The sequence below is a fragment of the Lichenostomus cassidix genome, chromosome 27 (assembly GCF_008360975.1).
Source record: "Lichenostomus cassidix isolate B80296 chromosome 27, HeHo_3.0, whole genome shotgun sequence".
Classification (NCBI taxonomy): Eukaryota; Metazoa; Chordata; class Aves; order Passeriformes; family Meliphagidae; genus Lichenostomus; species Lichenostomus cassidix.
Genome location: NC_139507.1, coordinates 5,905,702 through 5,926,745, shown reverse-complemented (window position 1 = coordinate 5,926,745; position 21,044 = coordinate 5,905,702). Strand labels below are relative to the sequence as shown.

At 42.6% G+C, this 21,044-nt stretch overlaps 1 protein-coding gene and 1 long non-coding RNA gene across 2 annotated transcripts in view; one reads left to right on the top strand and one right to left on the bottom strand.

Annotated features, from left to right (window-relative positions):
* The window catches only part of MAP3K3 (mitogen-activated protein kinase kinase kinase 3), a 31,790-nt gene that overhangs the window by 3,132 nt on the left and 7,614 nt on the right, over window positions 1–21,044 (top strand). The window contains exons 2-14 of the mRNA XM_085039908.1: window positions 2,526–2,647; window positions 3,147–3,236; window positions 5,588–5,628; window positions 7,241–7,340; window positions 8,164–8,277; window positions 10,818–10,938; window positions 14,516–14,649; window positions 15,483–15,544; window positions 16,463–16,530; window positions 16,773–16,865; window positions 17,706–17,897; window positions 19,508–19,656; window positions 20,722–20,853. Of these exons, the coding sequence (XP_084896034.1) occupies window positions 2,526–2,647; window positions 3,147–3,236; window positions 5,588–5,628; window positions 7,241–7,340; window positions 8,164–8,277; window positions 10,818–10,938; window positions 14,516–14,649; window positions 15,483–15,544; window positions 16,463–16,530; window positions 16,773–16,865; window positions 17,706–17,897; window positions 19,508–19,656; window positions 20,722–20,853 (1,418 nt within the window). The remainder of the gene's footprint in view (window positions 1–2,525; window positions 2,648–3,146; window positions 3,237–5,587; window positions 5,629–7,240; window positions 7,341–8,163; window positions 8,278–10,817; window positions 10,939–14,515; window positions 14,650–15,482; window positions 15,545–16,462; window positions 16,531–16,772; window positions 16,866–17,705; window positions 17,898–19,507; window positions 19,657–20,721; window positions 20,854–21,044) is intronic.
* On the bottom strand, window positions 13,632–20,799 carry LOC146426806 (uncharacterized). Its single transcript, XR_014846175.1, has 2 exons — window positions 20,674–20,799; window positions 13,632–16,895 (listed from the first exon to the last, which is right to left on the bottom strand). It is a non-coding gene; the product is annotated as an uncharacterized LOC146426806 (long non-coding RNA).

Below are 21,044 nucleotides of genomic sequence, written 5' to 3'. Positions count from 1 at the left end.
AAGATGAATAATATTTCAGTGTTAGAATGACTGCAGTGAGTGAGATACAGACCTCGCAAGGCACTAACTGGCATTTGTAGAATATCCTGAGTTGGAAGGGACCCACAGGGATCATAGAATCCAGCTCCTGGTCCTGCTCAGGATACCCCAACAATCCCACCCTGTGCCTGAGAGCGTTGAGCTTTAGCGTTTGCCAGATGCTGCCCTTTAGCGTTTAATGTGTTGTAAATTCACAAGTTGTCTCAGCTAACAAGTAAATTCTCTGCACAGCCGAGCTACAGTCTGGTTGGCTGGATGTGTCCTCTGTGACACAAGTGAGTCACTGAGCCAGCTGACTACACACAGCCTGGACCCTGGGATCAAACACCTGTCGCCAGCCATTGTAACCGTTGGTCCTTGTTTTCCAGCAATGATATTGTTCAGAGGAGAATTCTTATTCCCAGACATATTCCTTGATTGACTTGATTTCTTGTCATGAGCCCTCAGTTATAAACTGCTTTCATAGCTGGTTTGCTTCTTGCCCAAAGGAACTCTGCCAAGACAAGCTCTTCTTCATCCTCCTGGTATCTGGCCAAACCCAAACTGCACTGTAGTGGAAAACTTGTGTCCCAGCTCTTCCCTGAGTGTTTTGGGTGGTAAGAACTTCAGGGATGTTCCAGGCCGTAGGTTGTAGTATTTTGTTGTGCACAGTTGCAGCCTTTGTTTGCCAGGTGACTCCAAGGCTGTGCTTAATACCATCAAAATGAAAGAATACCAGTAAATTGGAGACACTCCAGTAAAGGTAAAAGGTTAAATGTTCAATTGTACAGTTGGAAACTTTTTTAGAAAAAGAAAAAGTTGTGCTGTTGCCTACCTGGAACTTCAGCTTCATTCACAGCTGTTTTTTCACATTTTCTTCCCACAAGGGGTTACTTAGTGCTGAGATAGATCCCAGCAATTATTTCCTTTGGCTGATGTGCTTCTCAGAAAGCAACCTCTTGCTTTGGTTGTGTTACTTACACCACTTGCTTCTTTTACATGCAGTTGGAATGTCAAGGAGTGCTCTCCCTTCTCCACTGCCACAATGTGGTTATTGTCTCATTGGGCTTGTCTTGGACAGCAGAGATTTGGTGGGTTTTGATTTGGGGTTTTTTCTATTCTCCATTCTGCGTTCCTTTTTTAAGAGTTTTTTCTGTAATTAACACCTTCTGCAGATGTAGTTGGAGATTTCTTTCCATTCGCTTTCCTGAGGGGTGATCTGGTCTAGGCTTGATGTTTCTGGGTTGTGATAGAACATTCTGAACTGCACAGTGGATGTATCTCAGATGCTGGGTGCTCTCAGGACCAAGTTAGGACTCACCTTTCAGTATGTGAAGAGAGCCTGCAAGAAAGATGGAGAGAGATTTTACAAGGGCCTGGAGATTTAGGATAAGGGGGAATGGCTTCAGACTGCCAGGGGGCAGGGATAGATGGGCTATTGGGAAGAAATTGTTCCCTGGGAGGGTGGTGAGGCCCTGGCACAGATTGCCCAGAGCAGCTGTGGCTGCCCTATCCCTAGAAGTGTCCAAAGCCAGGTTGGACAGGGCTTGGAATAACCTGGGATGGTGGAAGGTGTCCCTGCCCATGGCAGAGGTGGGAATGGATGAGCTTTGAGGTCCTTCCAACCCAAATCATTGTGGGATTCTGTGAAAGCTAGAGCAGACTTGGGAAAAAAAACTCTTGGTTGTTGCAAAGATAATCCCACGGTGACTTGTGTCCTGATGGGGACTTTTTCAGATGTTTCCTCCTTACAAATATGTGTATTTTTCCCCTGTTTTGCTTCTAACTTTTGCTCTCTGCATGCTTTACAAGCTGTATGTGTCCCACATCTGTCATCTTTAAGCATTGCAAAAATCTAGTTTGTTATTCAGACATTGATTAATTATGAAGCCAGTCTTCTGTATAAAACATAAGATAGCTGCTTTGGAGAGACTCGTGAACAAATGCACAACATGAAATTGCAGAAACCAATAGTCCCAATGAGTCCTTTTTACAGAGAAATACAGATGAATCTTCATCCAGATTTTCATTTCTCTTTCTACTGGCTGTGGTTTGTTCCACTAGCAAGCAAGAATTCAGAGTTAACAGGATATAAAATGGGAAAGAACAGACTTTCACCAGGTTTTCCTTGGCAGAAGCACATCGGTTTGCCCTTCCTAAATGACCTGTGATGGTCTAGCATATCTGTCCAAGTTTCACTGTTTGTTGTGAAGCCTTTTGAACAGAATTGGGACTGAGAATATTTATTCTTGTCCTTACTCTGGCCAGATCCTTCTGTGACATTGGACAAGTGACTTAACATTTATCTGTCAGTTTATTATGTCATATTTGGTTAAGTTTGGGCTTTTTTATGACTAAATGGAATCACAGTGTACTTGCAAAGATCGTAAAAAGGATTGTTGTTCTGTAAGCCAGCAGAAAACCAGTGCAGAAGTGTCAGAGGTGCAGGAATGTCACTGCTGATGCTCACCCAGACAACTTACTCCTAAAATTCTTGTGCATCACAGATGAACAAGAGGCCTTGAAGTCCATCATGAAGGACCTGGTGGCACTCCAGATGGGCAGACGTCACCGGCTGCCTGGCTATGACACCATGAAGAATAAAGACACTGCTCACTCCAACAAACAGGTAACGGGCCAGTTAGTGAGCACCTGAACTGGTGACCTGGGGGCAGAAGGGACAGCAGATGGACAGAGAGGGTCTGCTGCCTTGGCTCTGTCCTGTGCTTCCAACAGCCAAAGCATCAGATGTGAATTAGCTCCTTGATCCTGCTCAGGCTGTAGCTGAGATGGCAAATATGGTAGCTTTTTTGTTTTTATATAAGATTTTATGTGTTTTTACATATATATATAAAACATAAATTCCATATATTATGTATTAAATAGATTGTATATACCATATAGTATATATTTATATAAATATTTTAATGAAATATTTAATATATTGAATTATGTGTGTGTATATATGTATACCACATGTAATAGATAATTTGCAACATCTTAGTATACTGCATTCTCCCCGCATGTATTTTGATGGGGTTTAGTCTGCCCAGCTAAAAAATTTAGCAAGTGGTTTTCTGATTTCACAGTCATATTTCCATTTTTAAAGTGATTTTATTTTTTTGAAGAAAAAACACAATGCCAGCAGTCCTCCCCTCTTGGGCAGCCCCGCAATAACGAACCAGTGTGCCTCTGCAGTGGAAGAAAAAAAAATTCCGGTGAGAAAACTGGCTTCATTTCCACCTTAGCAATTATAAATTAGGGGTATGTCTTCAAGTTGTGTGCAGTGACTTTATGCAATTCCTTTAAGCAGGTGGGAGGCTGGGAGAGCTTTTCTTCCCTGGCTCTGTGCTAAGGGAGTGTGTGCACGTTCATTGTAGGGTCAAGACAAGGGGAATGGCCTTAAGCTGAAGGAGGGCAGGGCTAGATGGAATGTTGGGAAGGAATTGTTCCCTGGGAGGGTGGTGAGGCCCTGGCACAGGTTGCCCAGAGAAGCTGTGGCTGCCCCTGGATACCTGCAAGTGTCCAAGGCCAGGCTGGACAGGGCTTGGAGCAGCCTGGGACAGTGGAAGGTGTCCCTGCCATGTCAGGGGTGGAAATGGATGGGATTTAAGGTCCTTCCAACTCAAACCAGTCTGTGGCTCCCAAGGTAATAACTGGGGGAGTCAATGCTTTGAAGTCTCTTAGGTTAGTTCCACATTCTTCCAGACGTTTTCGTGGGGAAAACGATGGTATTGATGCTCTATTAAAAAGGAAGGACAGAGTAATGAAGCTTTGTCTAGAGATACTGAACGTCATTTAAATGAAATGCTTCAAAGCAAAAGCAACAATTTTAGTCAAGAACTGTTTGTCCATTACTGTAGTTCAAAATTAAATCACATTACTGGCAGCAAGACCGACATGAACAGAAGAAGCTTCCTATGTCAGTAAAATAACTCTTTTCAGTTTTATTCCTGTTCCAGGTTTAAGCTTTTTGGAGCAGGCTTTGAAGTTCATGCCTGTCTTCCTTATGCTTTGCCTGCTCGTAATCTACTTGTTCAGCTGGATCTGGGATTTCCTTGAATGTGTTGGACAAATCCGTAGATGGTGTAGTACAAAATCCTTTCCAAATCACTTTGAAACAGGAATTCAGAGATGCCTTAAATCAAAATCTGTAATTGTGATTTATGATACCATGTCACAGAACTGGAACACTGAAGTGCTAAACTTGGATTTGCCTTTCTAATCATCTCTGAGCACAGTTTATGTGAATTGCTTTAAGAAGTGATGGGTTCACTGCTTTCTGAAAAGCAGTGATGCAGGGAAACTGAAAGCACCGAATGCTTAACTCCTCTACGTTCTCTCTGGAATGGGAACACCAAGATCAGTCTGAGCGCCTTTTCTTAGATCTTTGATAAGTAGACATGAATGGCCAGTGCCAGGTCCTTTTGGAAAAATCAAGCAATAAATGCCAAATTCCATCCCCTTTTTTTGTCTTTATTCCAGAATTACAGGTTTCAAAGCAAGCCGTGGTCGTTGCTGGGATTGGGAAGCTCATTTTCCCTGGTCCATGCTGTCCCTCCAGCCCTGCTGCAGGAATCCCCTGTGCTCGCAGGGACTCCACGGGTCCTTTTGAACTGTATTCTTGACCACTGGGCCTGCCAGAAACTTCCTCCAGCTAAAGAGCATTTCCTGGCTGCATTTTTTTGAGGTTCCTAGATGTATGATTGCCTATTGTCTGAGGCTTTCACAGATGGCTTAATCTATTCCAATCACATAAATTGTGCAGCAGAAATGATGGAGTCTTATCAGAGCAGATTTTTCCCTTTTATTTTTATCTTTCTGCCTAAATTGGGATTTGAACTTGGATGTGCAGAGTTGAAAGTTCAGCTTGTTGACTCTTCCATGGCACAGAATATCTTCTGAGTTTACAGTGACTGCACAGGTTGCACAGTCAGTGCTTTTAACCATCCAGATAGAGGTGATGACCCCTTTGAGGAAACCTTAAAGCTTTAAAAGGTGACAGAGAATCAGCCTGTTTGTAATTCAGTTTGAGTTTCAGGGGCTGCATTTTTGCAAAAGCAGAGGTTTAGTCCATGTCTTAAGAGTAAAGAATAATAAATAGGAATAAAGAATTAAAAATAAGAATGACAAGTAGGAATAAAAGTAAAATATAGGAGTAAGAATAAAGAATGTAGCACATTCCCTCTATCTATTTTTTTTGCTATGCATGCTTTGAAAGTGTTTAAAGAAAGTTAACTTCAGCTCAGATTAATAAGCAGTTAGGATTGAATTTTAGATTTTTCCCAAGCAGTATTAGATTAATTTTCTTTAAAGTTTATTTCAGTGTCCTCTGTTTAAGTGACAGTTTACAAAAACTACAGCTTAGTTTTTATCCCTCTCCTTCTCCTTCCCCTTCAGCAATTTCTCCGTTCCTCATGTGCTGTGTTCATTTATCAGCCTTCTTTCCACAGTCTGCTTCTGCTTCCATAGAGAAAGATCAAATACTAAAATCATAATATGATGCGTTTGAGTGCTGTTGTGTGTGCCAGAATTTGATTGAGCTCACCTTTTGCTCTTTCTCCTGCAGAACGATGTCAGGATAAAGTTTGAACATAATGGGGAGAGACGGTAAGTTGGCCTTTAGTTCTTTGATTCTTTTCTTAGGAGGGTAATTTAGTCATCAGTAATTTAGCTTAAATATTTGGTTGGCTTTGCTTTCCTTTTTCCTGAATGAAAATCATACAGTGAAGGCAATAACAAACAGATCATACACAACTTGGTTATTTTTAGACATCAGTGTGTCATAAAACATTGATTTATTTCCATAACATTTATTTGTACGGGAACTGCAGCATTTTCAAAAGCTCTCCAGCCTGAAATAAGTTCAGCCTGAAAGTCTGATTTCAGATGTGTTCCCATTTTGTTTTATTTAACTAAAACCAAATGAAGGTAACTGATCAAATCAGTGTCATTCTTTTCTAATTTCTCACTTCCTGATGCCCTGTTGTTATCACTGCCCTGCTGTGATTGAGCAATAGATACAACAAGGGGAGATTTTTTTTTTTTTCATTGGTGTTAAAGTTTATTGGCTGAGCTGTTGAAGCTCCTGCTTTGTCAGATTCTGGGATTTCTTTTAGGAAAGCAGAAGTGTTCTTTGTTGGAAAAGTAGGATTTGGAGAATAATTTCTACTCTTCCTCAAAACTTGAACTGTTTCTTTTACTGAAATCCTATCCTATGAATTCTGTCACTGACTTTTTGGGAGAAATTTTACACATAATCATCACTGGGATCTGCTTCCTCCTTTGTCAGCCAGGTCTGCTCAGCACTCTCCCATGTCAGGGGCTTTGTGGGGACAACAGAGCCACAGTGGGACATGTCACAATTTCTTGTCACACCATGTCAGGACAGGGGAACTCAGCGACAAAATCCTGTCACCACAGGCTTATCATCTTGCCTGTCTGCTGGGTGCATTTCAGGTGGCCTGGAGCTCAGGGGGGCAAAAAGGGGTTTTTTCCTGGGGGTTTTTTCCTAAAATGAAAAGGTTGATTGTGTGTCAGTCTAATTATGCAGTTGTGCTTGCCTGAATTCCCTGCTCCCAGCACAGTGTGCAGTTCCAGACAGGGAGCTTGCACCAGAATGTCAGTGTGTGTGCTTGGTTTCACAGGAGCTGCCAGATCTAACCACAAATATTTAAGGTGGTCAGGCAGGAATGGGCTCCTTAAACCCTGCAGTCCAGGATTTTGTGTCAGAGGAGTGCAGAGAGTTTTTAAACTAATAGAATTTGTGGCACCTGAGAACAGCTCTGCTTTTGAATGCAGTGAGTGTAGAATGGGAGCCTTTATGAGGGACTGAGGGCTGCAGTGCATTTGCATGGTGCCAGAGTGCTGTAATTTCATGTATGGGTTTCTTAGGAATATGTAGAAAATGTTATTGTAGGCTGCTTTTTAACAAGGACAATTATTTTCAAATTAGCTGAATGTTGTAGGTGTGGCAGTAAGATAACCCTTCATGGGAAGGGGCTGAGGAAGCCAACTAACACAAGGGCTATTTAAAACAAAAGCTGCATCTTATGGAAGGATACCCAGGGCTGATGTGGATGGATGGATGGATGGATGGATGGATGGATGGATGGATGATTGGGAAACTAAGCCTTCTCTCCAAAGCACTGGTTCATCACAGAATCCCATTGCATTATCAAGTGTATCTCTGAACTGAGTCAGTGTTTCTCTTTGCTCCCAGGATTATCCCCTTTGTCCGTCCTGTGCGCTACGAAGATGTGCAGCAGAAAGTGAAAACAGCCTTTGGGCAACCCCTGGACCTTCACTACATGAACAATGAGGTACTGAGCTGTCAGTGCTCTCTGGATGACACCTCCTTTCCCCATCACTAATTCTGTAGCCAGAAATTTAATTTTCAAGTGTTCCTTTAATGCAAGCCATTGTTGAATCCCTGATACAAAGGCAAACAAGCCTCTCACTGATGTGTGTGTGTTGTACAAACATCGGCATCTTGTTCCCTTGTTCTGGTGTTGCTTAGGACACTCTTGGGAAAGTAAAAAAAAAACCTGAAGTACTTTACTTTCAAAAGCAACTCTTGCAGGCCAATCTGTATCCAGTGAGAGGCTGGCTGTGGGCACTGCCTTTGGGAGAGGAGGTGACTCAGGGAGCAGCTTTTGTCTCTGTTAATAATCTGAAGTATTTTGGTAGCTTTCTCATCCTGGACTTTTCCTTGGGTTTTTTTGTTGTGGTGTTGCCCTAATGAGAAATAATGCAAAACCCCATTCACCAGAGAGAGTGGGGCAAAAATGAGAGTTCTTTGTTAATAACATTTTGTCATCAGACAGCTGACAAGTCTCTGACTTGTTCTTTGCAAACACCAAATTCAGGTAGCAATTCATACTTTTGTGGGTGGTGCTTTAGAAGAATTTGCATAGGATCAGCCATTTCTCTGGCATGAGAGGAAAACCTCATTAAAAAGGACACTAAGGCAGTACTGTAATGAAAATCTGTGGAATAACTGAGCAATCAGAATCTTGGTTTATATTCTGGTATTTTTCTAATGTTTGTTTAAGTAACTGTTGTTGTTTAAGTAACTGTTGTAGAAGTAGACTTATCTTTTTCTGTCTTTTCTAATGATTTTTTCCCCTGTTCTTCATTGTGCAGCTCTCTATTCCTTTGAAAAACCAAGATGACCTGGATAAAGCTGTAGATCTCTTAGACCGGAGCTCAAATGTGAAAAGCCTGAGGATATTATTGCTGTCGCAGGACAGAAACCATGTAGGTAACAACTTCTGGGACTGCAGCAAAACGAAAGGCTTTACCCTTAAGACTCTAAAGCACGATGGCAGCATTAACTGAGAGTAACAGGGATTATAAAATCCCTCTTCCCAAATACATGTGTTTATCCTCTTTGCATTGGCTCAGCTATAGGTATCTTTTTGTGTTGGTTTTTTTTTCCCCTAACTTCAGCAGCTGTTTGGGAACTAAAACATTGCAGCTTTTTATGCTGTCATATGAAGGCCATTTTATATCAAATACCCTTGGCTGTAGGCAGAAAACACTTGGTGAGTTTGGTTTGCAGAGAACTTTTATTGCTTTTGATTAATAGCACAGTGTTGAAAACATGTGGAATTATTTTGCCTTTAGGTTGTCCTTGAAGACACTCCTTTAGTGCTTTTTTTCTTGGGTGAGAAGCCTGAGGACAGTTCTGAGTGATTTTCCAGCTCTGTAGCCCTAATGCATTGAGCCTGACTCTGTGGAAACTGAGTTGCCTTTGCTAATAGTGGTGTATTCACACCTAAGATGAATTGGTTTGTGTCTTGATTCACTCTCCTCTACCACAGGTGGCTGTGGCAGTGAGTATCAATGCAATTCGCTTTTTTCAGCCAAGGTCATAATAAATCTTTTAAGTCAAGCTCCCAAAAATGCCTGTTTTGGACAATGAATGAACGGCAAGCTGAAGAGGGCAAAAAGAGTCAGAAGTTTCCCTTATTCCTGTGACTGGAAAACACAGTATTTTTTTTCCCTCAGAATTAAGGTCATGCAGCTTTTCAAGCCAAAGACCTCAATAGCTTAGATACTTTATTTGCAAATTACCACATTCCCCTGAAGAGTGTGACACAAAAAGCTGCTCTGTTGGTAGTAGTTTGTCAATCTGGAATGTTCATCCCTATTCAAGTTCTGCAGGCTGGGAGCTCAGCTCTTGAAATAATCACACCTGTAATTCTTGGAACTGTCATGATAATTTAAATGTGCTTCTTGCTATTTTTTAATTTGATAATCCATGGTAATGGAAATACCAAGACCTTCAGGAGTGTTAACAGCCCTTTCCCAACTGGCTAGGAAGGTGTAGGAGGGGATGATGCTGTTCCTTGTCCTGTGCCCTTTCCCTCAGCATTTGTTGCTGCCTGTTCTGAAGACAATACTTGGCAAGAAGGTCTTTGCTCTGACCTGGTGAAGTCAGACTTCATTCTGTTTTGCCAGGAAACAGCCTGTAAAAGGTGGCCTCTACTTTTGGTAGAGCACAAAATTCTCTTTCCCAGCCCTCTGGTCATGTCACTGCCTTCAGGCTGCAGCCAGATGTCAAATGATACCATCTAACTTTGCATAACCAGTAAACACTTGGTAAATCTCACCCTGCACCAGCCAGTAGCCACTGCTGGTGTTGTCCTTTTATGAGCTGTTTTTTCCTTTTTTACTCAAAGCAGAAACAAACAGCAAAGCTTTCAGTAAGTGCCACTGTTTCCCCCCCTCTCCTCCAACTTCCTCTGCAGCTCTGAGCTGCCTGACAGGAGAGCCCTCCATGGGATAAAGCCTACAAGCCTGAAGGAGGTTTCTTGGCTGCATGATCTCATCCCACTGAGGGAGCGGGAAGCATTATTTTTCCTGAAGTACAGGATGCAGATTTTGTTTTGGTTGTGTTCTTTTCTTTTTCTGGGGATGGAAAGGTGACTTTGGCACAAATACGTACAGAAAGCAAATTAACTTTACAGCAGTAGCTGGGTCCCTTGTACCAGGAGCCTGTGTTTGTGGGCAGTGTTCAGATTAATTTTCATGTTGCCAGTCTTCTCTTTATGTTTAGAAACTACTGGGGAGAACTGGTGAATTGGGACTGTAATCCCTGTAGTACCAAAGCCAGACTGTCCATCGGCTGGATGACTTCTGCATCCTTTATCCAACTCCCATGAACCTGCTCATGGTGGAGTTTATGTGATTTAAATCAGGTTCTCTCCTTACTCCTTTCAAGTGTACGTACTTATTAAAAGAGCAACCATTAAGCACTTTAACATTACACCTTCTTGTAAAAGTAGGTGTGTTGGGTCAAGGTTAAAATTGAAAGTGTCTAGGTGTTGAGCCCCTGCTGTAACACAGGATCCCATTGACTTGGGGGTGGTTTCACATCTCATGCCTCTTCCTGCTTTGAACAAAATGAGGGCTCTGTGGAAAAATGATCTTCAATTAGATAATATCTATGTAAGCTCAGGGAAGGATGAATGAATTCATCTTGGCATCTTCAGACTGTTGGTGCTATTAAACTCCCCAGAATTTATTTTAGCTTAGTCAGTCTGAATTATGAATTTACTTTTTAAAGGTTGTGGGGAGTCAGGTTGCCTCTAAAAGAGTGCAAGATTCACAATTTATCTCTTCTTTTGATGCCTTTTTGGTTGTGTTTTCTGAATTAATAAAATTTCAGGCACTGGAACTGTTGCTCAGCACTTTCTTGCTACTAAGCATAATATTTTTGAAACTGTGGCTGCTTGAGCTCCTTCATCTCACTTGATTTTATTTTGTTTTCTTCTTTTCATTTTACCCAACAGACCAGTTCTTCACCCCATTCTGGATTGCCCAAGCAAGTCAGGATTAAAACTTCCCAGTCTGTGGGGGATGTGAGCACACCCTATCAGCAGCCTGAACCCAGAAGTAGGCATCTGTCTGTCAGTGAGTACTTTTGCCTCTTCTGCACGGTTTTTGTTTGTTGAAGTGTATCTTCTGGGCATTGGTGTTTATGGTATAGCATTTAAGATAGCCATGAGAAATTGAAAGGTTATTTTAGGACAAGGTAGTTCATTTTCAAAAGCTCTTAATATGTTTACAATAGAATGTTTCAGATTTCCTTGCTAAGTTGTGGAACAGCTGAGGAGCTGCTAAAGGGGATGTCCTAAAGCCAGAGCCATTGTGGTTAGAAATTTGGAAAGCTGACGTGAGTCCATTAAGCTTTTTATTTAGATTGGCAATTTCAGTTCATGAAACCTAGATTTGATTTTTTTTTTTTTATGTCGGGCTTTGGAATCTGTCCTGACTCTTGTAATCAAGCATTTTACTAGGAATTACTACTGCATTTCCAACCACTGTCCTGTATTCTGAGTTGCCTAAATTTTCACTCTTGGAATTATGAGGTGAGTAGAGCACAAGACAAAATCAGAGATGCACAAAAGATAATGAAAAATGTCGGAGTAATATGTCTCATTTCTTTGGGTTTCTGTTAGCTCACTGAATTCCTGTTTAGCGAAAAGGTCCATGTAAAACTTCTGCAATTATTTTGACTTCCATCTCTGGCAGATTTGTCTGATTTCTGCCAATTTCTATGTTACAACCTTCTGTATAACTCTGCAGCACAATTCAGATCTTTTCTTGAAGGATGCTCAAAGCTGTTAACCTTATATGAAAAGCTAAAACATCTGAAACACCTTCAAGGATTTATGGAAGAAAAAAAAAGTCTGTGGTTTAGGATTTAACTCCTTGGTGTGAAGCTCAGTGAGCAGTGAAGGTGCAGGAGGAAGATGAGAGTGTGAAGGCCAGAGCCTGAAATGCTGCTCTGTGTAAACTACTTCTGCTTCAGAAATTAGAGAAGATGAATTTTGCTGAAAACAGAAGCAGAGGATGACTCTGTTCCAAGAGCTATTTTGGGGCTTGTCAGAGCTAATGCCTCAGAGGACAGGTGATGCAGGTGACCAGGGCAGTACCAGGAGCTGGGAGTGTCACAGTTGTTTTGTTTGCAAGTTCTTCTCTGTGACAAAGGAGTGCTTCAGTTTCATTAACTCTGTAAACTTGAGGCAGAATTATTACATTATTTTAGATCAGCATTTGCAGTGCAAAGTATGAAATAATAAATCAGATTAAACCACAGCTCTGGGGCTCCAAACCAGAGTTGGATCCACACTGTTCTAACCAAAGGTAACTGGGAGAATGAGCTCAGAGGGAAGGACTTGGGTACTAAACCAGTAGTTCTCAGTGTGGGACTTGTCTAACAAATCTGCTTGTATCCTGTGGAGAGTTTGCTGATCCCCTTCTGTACAGTTTGCTTTTATGAAGCAGCAAACAAACAAGGAAATGCTGAAAGTTTGTGAAGTACGTGACTGAAACAAGGACAAAAAGAGTTTTCCTGTCCCTCCTAGTTTGAAGTTAATATGCATAAAAAGAGCAACATTCCTTGGTCCTGAGAAGGCAGTGGTATCCGTGCACATCTGAACACCACGTTTCTTTTTTAACAGACAAATTCAATGCCAAAAGTATCGTTAATATTTTTTAGATAGATAGATAGATAGATGATAGATAGATAGATATTCCTCCTTTATTGGCATTCTGAGGTATCCAGATAATGGTGCTAAAGCCAACAGACTGTAGTGTGTGTCCATCATGGGTAAACTGTATAGTACTGAGGGGCCCCTTCTGTATCCAAGTTACACACTCTTTCCTCTTAGCCCAGCTTATGGATGCTTTCTGAATAGCTTGTCATTCATCAGTCAAGAAAACATTGGTGTTATTTTTTGAACGTGTCGAAGTACCAGACTGTTACATTATGAATACGTCCAGAAGAGTTGCAGTTCTGTCAGAGGTCTGCTGGTAATTTGGCAATAGCTCAGTCTTGCATCAATTTCTTCTTCCTTCTCTTTTCCTGTCTTTGATTTGGAAAAGGAATATGCCCTGTTTCCTGGTGTTTCATGCATAGAGACTCTCCGACTCATACCCATGTCATCCAATTAAAGTCCAAAGCAGTGTTCAACAAAAGCTTTTGCAAGCAGGAGAAGGACCTGTGTGGTTCCTGTGCTCCAAAGGGCCTCGAGCCTTCTGTCACCAGTTCAGAGCTTTGGAATTAAAGATAACTTTTATTTAAAAAAAAAAAAAAAAGCGCTAAGCATTCTGGCAGCGCTTGTGTTTTTTCCACTCACTTCCTTTGATATACATGGATTTAGTGCCGACTTCCTTTTCCTGCCCAGGGATGGGGCCTTTCCACAACAGCAGCTGGGCTGGTGCCAGCAGGCGCTGGGCTCGCTCTGGCCGTGGCATTGTGACGGAAGAAGTGAAAGTGCTCAGTGCCTGGGGCAGCCACACTCACCCTGGGGTTATCCCACCCCAAACGGCACGAGAGCCCTCAGAGCTGCTTGGCAAATCAGGTGATGGCTCTGAGTAGCAGACTGTGCACTTGACAGTCTTGGGCTTCATGATCGCAGAGGTCTTCTCCAACCTTAATGATCCTACAATTCTGTTATCCCTTTTTTTTGTGTTGTTCACCCCCCATGCATTCTAAGCCATGCCAGCATTGTTGGTTTTCCTTCTGCAGCCCCCTGAAAGGTGTGTGCTCTGCTTTTCAGTTCACTTCTCCCATCTCTTTGCCTTCACTATTTATCACAACAACTTCTATAGAAAATATTTTCCTTGGGAGAATATTTGCTGATCTTTACCCATCTTTCCTAGCACCTGAATACACACAGTTAATTAAAGAAAGTGTTGTAAGGAGCACAGCTTGAGAGCTGATCTTCACCTGCTGCCTCTGACTTCATGGGTGACCTCAGGCAGATTGGCTGGACCACAGCGGTTCTTGGAGCTCACAGTGGAAATTGGTGGCAGCTGCAGGTGGATAGGTCGCTGCAAAAAGAGGATTTTTTTCTTCCTATGTCTTAAGTTTCACCTTCTTTGAGGAAAGGAATTGCAGAGTTGGCCTCCAAAACAGTGGCTTTGCCCGAACTAACTGTACAGCTTGATTTTTCACACAGTAACGCAGAAATTTTGGGGTTGTTTCCAGTGGTAACAGCGTTCCCATGGGATACTGAAATCCTTGCTGGGTGTCAGTACAACTAGCTCAGCTGATAATGACCAGCAGGAATGTGCTGTTACTCCAAGTATATTACCCTAATTGATGCAAACTTATAATTAAGGCAGAAGATTGGTTGCTTAGTGTTTTGTTTAGTGGAGATTAGCAGTGAAGCTCATGCCCAAAAGCCAGGGATTCCTGGAATCCTGCCTTGCTTGAGGTGCTGAAATTATGCTGAGGAAGTTGAACAGAAGAGGTTAGAAATAGGTGACTGCTTTGTCAGGAGCTTCAGCAATAATCTTGTAGCATCTAGAACATCAGTACAGGTGCTCAGCAAACACTTTGGTTTTCCTGGTTCCATGCCTGTCCAGATTGTAAGGTTCACCCTGGAATTACTGTGGTGATAGAGTGAGATGTTTGGGGTTTGTGTAGAAGCACATGCAGCCTCAGTCAGCAGCAGGGTAAGGGATGTGCTTGTTGCAGGTTCCCAGAGCACTGGCCGCAGCTCTCCCCCGCCTGGCTATGTCCCGGAGCGGCAGCAGCGCATCGCCCGCCAGGGTTCCTACACCAGCATCAACAGCGAGGGAGAGTTCATCCCAGAGACCAACGAGCAGTGTGTGAGTATCAGCGTGGCCATGGAAAATCAGGCCAGCTGTTTAGGGAGCTCTGCTGGGATCTAGGTCCTTTTTTGCTTTCCCAAATATTCACTGGCTGTGGTTGCATCAGTACTTGTAAGTGGTGAGGCACAGGTTGTCAGGAAAGTTGTGGCTGCCTTATCCCTGGAAGTGCCCAAGGTCAGCCTTAGCGTAACCTGGTCTAGTGGAAGGTGTTCCTGCCCATGGCAGGAAGTGGGATTGGATGATCCTTAAGGTCCCTTCCAACCCAGACCATTCTGGGATTGTAAAAATGCTGCTTTGTGCATTTAAACAGCTTCAAGTTGTAGCTGTGTAAGTTCAAAGCCTTTGTTGGGCTGCTAGAAGCAATGCTCTTCTGAGCATTGCCCCTCCACCTCTGACTGAGTAGTTTTGGTGCTGTCACACATGGCAAGTTTTCCTATTACCAGGTTTGTGTGACCCTCTTGCTTTTGAAACTCTGCTCTCCATTCAAAAAAGTGGGAAGTGAGGCCAAAGGGCGACTCACAGGTGGAGGCAGCAGCTCCAGCAGAGGCTGTTCCTGGAGCCAGCTGGGATCAAAACGCAGCACAAGGCTGATTAAAACTTGTGTTTTTCGCAGCAGAGTCCTTCAACAATTAAAGCAATGCCTCAGATTTGATATGAACTTCATTTTTTGTGGGAGCTAAAAGAAGAATGTACGTTTAAATAGGCTTAGACTCCCTTCTTCAACTGGACATCCTGCAGGCAAGCAGTCATGGGCTCTGCTCCTCTAGCACAGCCTCTCCTGGGCCCTGGACTGCACTGATGTTTACTGTGTGGTTTCCTTTATGTTGTAGATGCTGGACCCTCTAAGCAGTGCTGAAAACTCAGTGTCAGGAAGCTGCCAGTCCTTGGACAGGTGAGCAGACAGGTACAAATGTACAAACTGGTGAGAACATGTGAGCTCAGATGGAAATGCCAGTTATACTTACATAAAAGCCTGTTTTCCATCTCATAAATTTTCTGGGAGAAATGAAAACAAGAACTTACTTCCTACCTATATCCCAATCTATTTCTTAAAGAGCATTAACTGTGTCTTAAGTCTGTGTTATTTTCTGGCACAACCATAGTCCAACAAACTGGTGCTTCAGTGGCTTTATGTTATAAATACAAAGTTATGAGGCGAGCAGCCTGAGTGGAGCTGCCCCTCTGAGAACATCTGGCTGCAGGGTATTTAAATCTCTTTCAGACAAGGCTCTACTTGTTCATTTAAAAAGTAAAGCAAAAAAAGATACCCCCAGACTATTTTAAGGTTCAAGAAATAGATCATTGCAATAGGTTGCTATGTCCTGCAAGATACAAAATTAATTCCAGAGGTAAACAGGAGAGGCTCTTTCTTTGATGAAGAGTTTGTTACAGGTTGATGCTCCAGATCTTTTTCTTCTCTTTCTTTTCTGATGGTGTTGCTTGAGGTGCTGGTGGGCAGCCAGAGGTTCTATTAACTTGAACAACAGCTGTGGCTTCCCAGCACCTGCAATATTGGACTTCAGCATGTTTTTAAGATTCCTTCAAGCTCATTCCTGTAGGTAACATGCTTTTATGTCAAGCATTTGAATTTTGGATTTGTAGCCATTCACTTCCTCCAGTTTCCACACTGGGAAACAGTCTGGTTGTCTGGGGCTTAGCCTGACTTTAGCTTTGCAGGGGCAGTGTGAAACGATTGCAGGGACAGGGATTTGAGAATTCAGTGTTCAAATGTATTTGCTTATATTTAAAGCCCTTCTAGGTTTTGCTCTGGTAGACAGCAAAACTTATTCTTGCCTTCTTTCTCTAATAGTCCTTCTTTTCGGAAGTCGCGGATGTCAAGGGCACAAAGCTTTCCTGATAATAGACAGGAGTTCTCAGGTATGTCTTTGGTACAAAGATTATTTGATCCAGACATTTTCTGCTCTTGGCTGGCTTCACTCCCAGCTTGCTGGGATTGTATAAATAGAAGAACTGGGGATATGTTGATGGAAAAGCTATGAAGTTATTTATTGCCTCTTCCTAAAAACCTGCTGTCCGACACCTGCTGTTAGGGAAATTCTGTCATTGGAAGTTAGATTTTTTTGAAGGAGCCTCACTTTTGTCTTTGTTTCTCCTTCCAGACCGTGAGAATCAGATCTATGACAAAGCAGGCAAAGGTGGGACTTACCCTCGGCGCTACAACGTCTCCATGCAGCACAAGGACTACAACGATGGTGAGTTGGTCTCAGACCTCCCATTCCAGGCTGGAAAAAGAAGGCAAGGCAATGGTAACCTCTGTAGAGGAGTACAACTCCTAGTTGGAGAGCCTGGAAGTGCCCTGGTCCTTGCAGTTAGTGCTGGGGTTGATGCTGCCCTGCATGATGCCACATTTTCAGGGAAACCCATGATGGTTGTTTGTAATTCTTTGTTTACTTTGTAATTCTTTGTTTACTTTGTCCTTTCTGGGATTATCCAGGCTGACAATTAAGTTGTGGACACAGTTGTTAGTTTTGGCCCTATAGAGCAGTTTCCTACCACAGAGATTCATTATGCTTTGCTATTTTGCATTGCAGAGTTGCTCCTAGGTCTTTTAGATATAGCAGGGACTTAAAGAATTACATCTCTGCTCGTCAGATGGCTTTATGCAAATTAATCTCTCAAAATTTCATGAGGTGGAAGTTGGCACAAGCTTTGTTTATGGTTTTTATTTGCAAGTCCAGGCACGTTATCTAGGAAGTAATTTTGTAGGTAGTTGTTAACAAGACTCGGAGCTGGTTCTCAGAGCCTGTAAACCAGATCTTTCCTGTGGAAGGCAAGTTTAGATCTTACAGCACTGAGGGCATGATGAAGTGTTCTCTGCCTTCTGCTTTGGGAATGATCCAGAGCTATACTGAACTCAGGCAGCATCAGCTGTGAACTGTTATATTTTTGCATCTCGTCTGTTTGGCAGTGGATTCTGCTCCATGGGAACAGAGCAGAACATGGGGTTTCTCTCCCTTCTCCCTGCTGCTCAACCCCCAGCCATTACCTTCCATTTGCAAGCATTTATTTAAAAACGTTACCTTTTCCCCCAGGCCGGAGGACGTTTCCCCGGATTCGGCGTCACCAAGGGAATCTTTTCACCTTGGTGCCTTCCAGTCGCTCCTTGAGCACCAACGGAGAGAACCTGGGGCTGGCCCTGCAGTACCTGGATCCCCGGGGACGCCTGAGGAGCGCCGACAGTGAAAACGCCCTTGGAGTGCAGGAGAGGAACATCCCCACCAAATGTAGGCACTCACTGAGGTGACTGGGAAATGCCTCCTGGGCTGGGGGCAAGGAAGGCTTTAAGGAACTCCACACCCAATACGTTGCTGTGATCTGGTTTTAACAAGCCATTAGAGCCACATGGTTCCCTGGCTGTGCTTTGAGACTTGTTTGTCACACCCACAAGTCTTTTTCCTCTCAGATTTCTTCTGGGTGCTGGCCTTTCCTTTAGAACGCACTGCAAATTCAGCTAAGTAAAAAAAAACTTGCTTGATCTAGATGATCTTCAGGGTTCTTAAAGCAGTCAGACAAGCTTGTTTATTTTCCTGCTGCATTAATATTTGCAGTCAGACTTTTGGGTTACAGTTATTATACTAGTTGACAGCTGTATGTATTTTGCTTGCTCCTTAGTAGAAGGATTTACTTATGGATTTATAGCATCCCTGAGTTGTTTTGTTGGACAACTTTCTATTATTAAAAAAAAATGGAACATAAGTCTTTATTGATGACTTCAGAAATCCCATACAGTAATTTAAGGATCAAAATGAAGAGTAAGCTTGTAGCAGAGTAAGGAACACACTAAAATACTGCCCGTAAATCTGATTAAATTAGATATGGCAAAGCTAATCTCTCAGCTCTTCTGTATTTTCACACTGTCCAGATGGCTGGTTCCTGTCTTTGTTTTTAGAGTTTCTTGTTAGATACAACATAATTGGATGCATTGCACTGCAGGAGTCTGGTAGTGTTGCTTTCAAATTTGGAGCTAAAGCACTGGTCTTTGAGTAATATGCTTTGGGATTAAGGGCAGTCTGAAAAACTGGGCTCAGGTATTAATCTCTGGGTCAGGAGACTGCTGCTTATGGAGTGTGAGGATTCCTAATTCCCTGTGGACAGAACCTCCTGCTGGGATGTTGGAGATGATGCTTTGCCTGTGTCTCATGGATATTTTTATTAAGTCTGACTGTTCAGCAGGTAAAGAAGATACCTACACTGTGCTAACATGACCCCTACTTTATCAATGTCTAGTAGGGAATTACGACTTCTTTCTGGTTAGAGAGAGCCTTGCAGTGAAATCCTTCCCACAGAAGTAACTCCAAGCTAACTTGGCAAAGAAATGCAGAATAATGTCCTTCAAGTTGTCCCAGAAGCTTAAGTCATTCCCAGCTGGCTGGGATTGATTTAGCAAGGCTGATCCAGCTCTTCTTCATCTGATTCATGTGATAACTACAGATCAAGGGTTGGAAGCTGCTCTTTAATTGCTGCATCATCTCTTAAGGCAGTGATTTTGTAGAATCCACCTGCTGGTGGAATGAAATTTCACCAACCCCGTAGAATAACTTGTCTGTAAAACACATCAGCAAAATGTTTTGTGGTGTCTCATTTTAGTGGGACACTAGTCAGCAGATCCTGAAAGTCTGGATGGTTGGATTCTGTTCAGAGCTCTGCCACTAACTCCTTATTCTGGGAGAGTGGCTCATGTTTATCATACAGAGTTTATTATTTATTACATGTTTGTTATATTATATTGTTATACCTGGTTCAGTCCCACTGTGATGGAGATTGGTCCTTGAAAAGCCCACCCTTGTTTTTAAATAGTATAATGAAAAGAGAAATTATTGCTGTTCTCTTTCAGCTCCGAGTGCTCCAATAAACTGGCGCCGCGGGAAGCTGCTGGGCCAGGGCGCCTTTGGCCGTGTGTATTTGTGCTACGATGTGGACACAGGCAGAGAACTTGCAGCTAAGCAGGTCCAGTTTGATCCAGAGAGCCCTGAAACTAGCAAGGTAATTCTCATCTCTGCCTCTAAAACCCTGTACAATGTCTCTCTGTCTGTCCTTGAAAGCTGGCATCTTACTTAGTTCACACTAAGGTTTCAAGTCATGCGGAGAAGAATAGGAGTCATTTAAAAATTACTTTTCTGTGTTATTAACTTCAGCCTGAAACTAGAATCCATTTTCTGGCTTAATTCTTGGCTCTCCCTTCTCAGCTTTTTGGTTTGTTGCCAGGTTACTTGAGGAATACTAGACTGCTCTGTGTTCCTGGTTGGACATGGATGTGAATGAAACTAAACCAAACCAGAGTAGGGTTGGTTTTTTTCTTTTTTGAACAAAAAAAAGCTGCTTGCACATGCAAAACCCACTTCTGGGTTTATATGGCACACCCTGTATCAAGGACATTAATTACCAGTTTTGAGTTCTGAATTCTCCATGTCCTTAAAACAAATTGAGCTGTGGGGTGTAAATTAATCAAGAAGAGTGATGTGGCAACACTTTAGAGACAGTGGAGATGGGACAGTGTTCAACTCCCTGCTTAGGGGATGCAGCTGGAATGGCTTTTGGGTTCTTTGCTGGTGTTTTAACAATGTACCAGTTTCCCAATATTGAAGAAATTCACTTTGAGCTAGAATAACTGATCCATGAAGATTTAATTATTCTGATTTAATATGGAATATTGGTGCCAAGATATGTCCTAAATTGGGAAGTTCTACCATGTCTCTGTTGTAAATCAGACAGTAACTCTGAGCCAAGGAGGAACAGGCTGGAAGATATTTTGAAGGCACTGAAACTCCAAACCTTAAACTATTATTTGGCCTGGTTAAGCAGCTTCCTCTGGTTCCTTGTGTCCCTACAACATCCAGGTTCTTGCTCCCAGAGTGAGACAGCTGAACCTGACACCCTCAGGGCTAGAGGGCTAGCTTTTTCCAAGAACCAGATAAACCAATGCCATGGATTTCACTTTTCAGTGTAGTAGTGGTCACATCCTGCCAGTGACATGACAAATTTATTATTTTTTATACTTACTATATATTTCCTGGGGCTGCAACCTTATTTTCTCCTTCAAATCCATAGGAAGTGAGTGCCCTGGAGTGTGAAATTCAGCTGCTGAAGAATCTCCAGCACGAACGTATTGTGCAGTATTACGGCTGCTTACGGGACCGAGCAGAAAAGACCTTGACCATCTTCATGGAGTACATGCCAGGGGTGAGAGCAGCAAAGTCAGGGATCAGAAGGGTTTGTTAGTTGCTGTGATCCTGCTGTTAGTTGGTTTATTAGTTGCTGTGATCCCCCTAACTATGACATCCACCTCAGACCCCCTTAGGGCTGCACCTTCTCATACTGGCTTATAATGCCACCTCTTTGGTTTTTTCCCTTAAGTGTCTTGTACTTGAAAT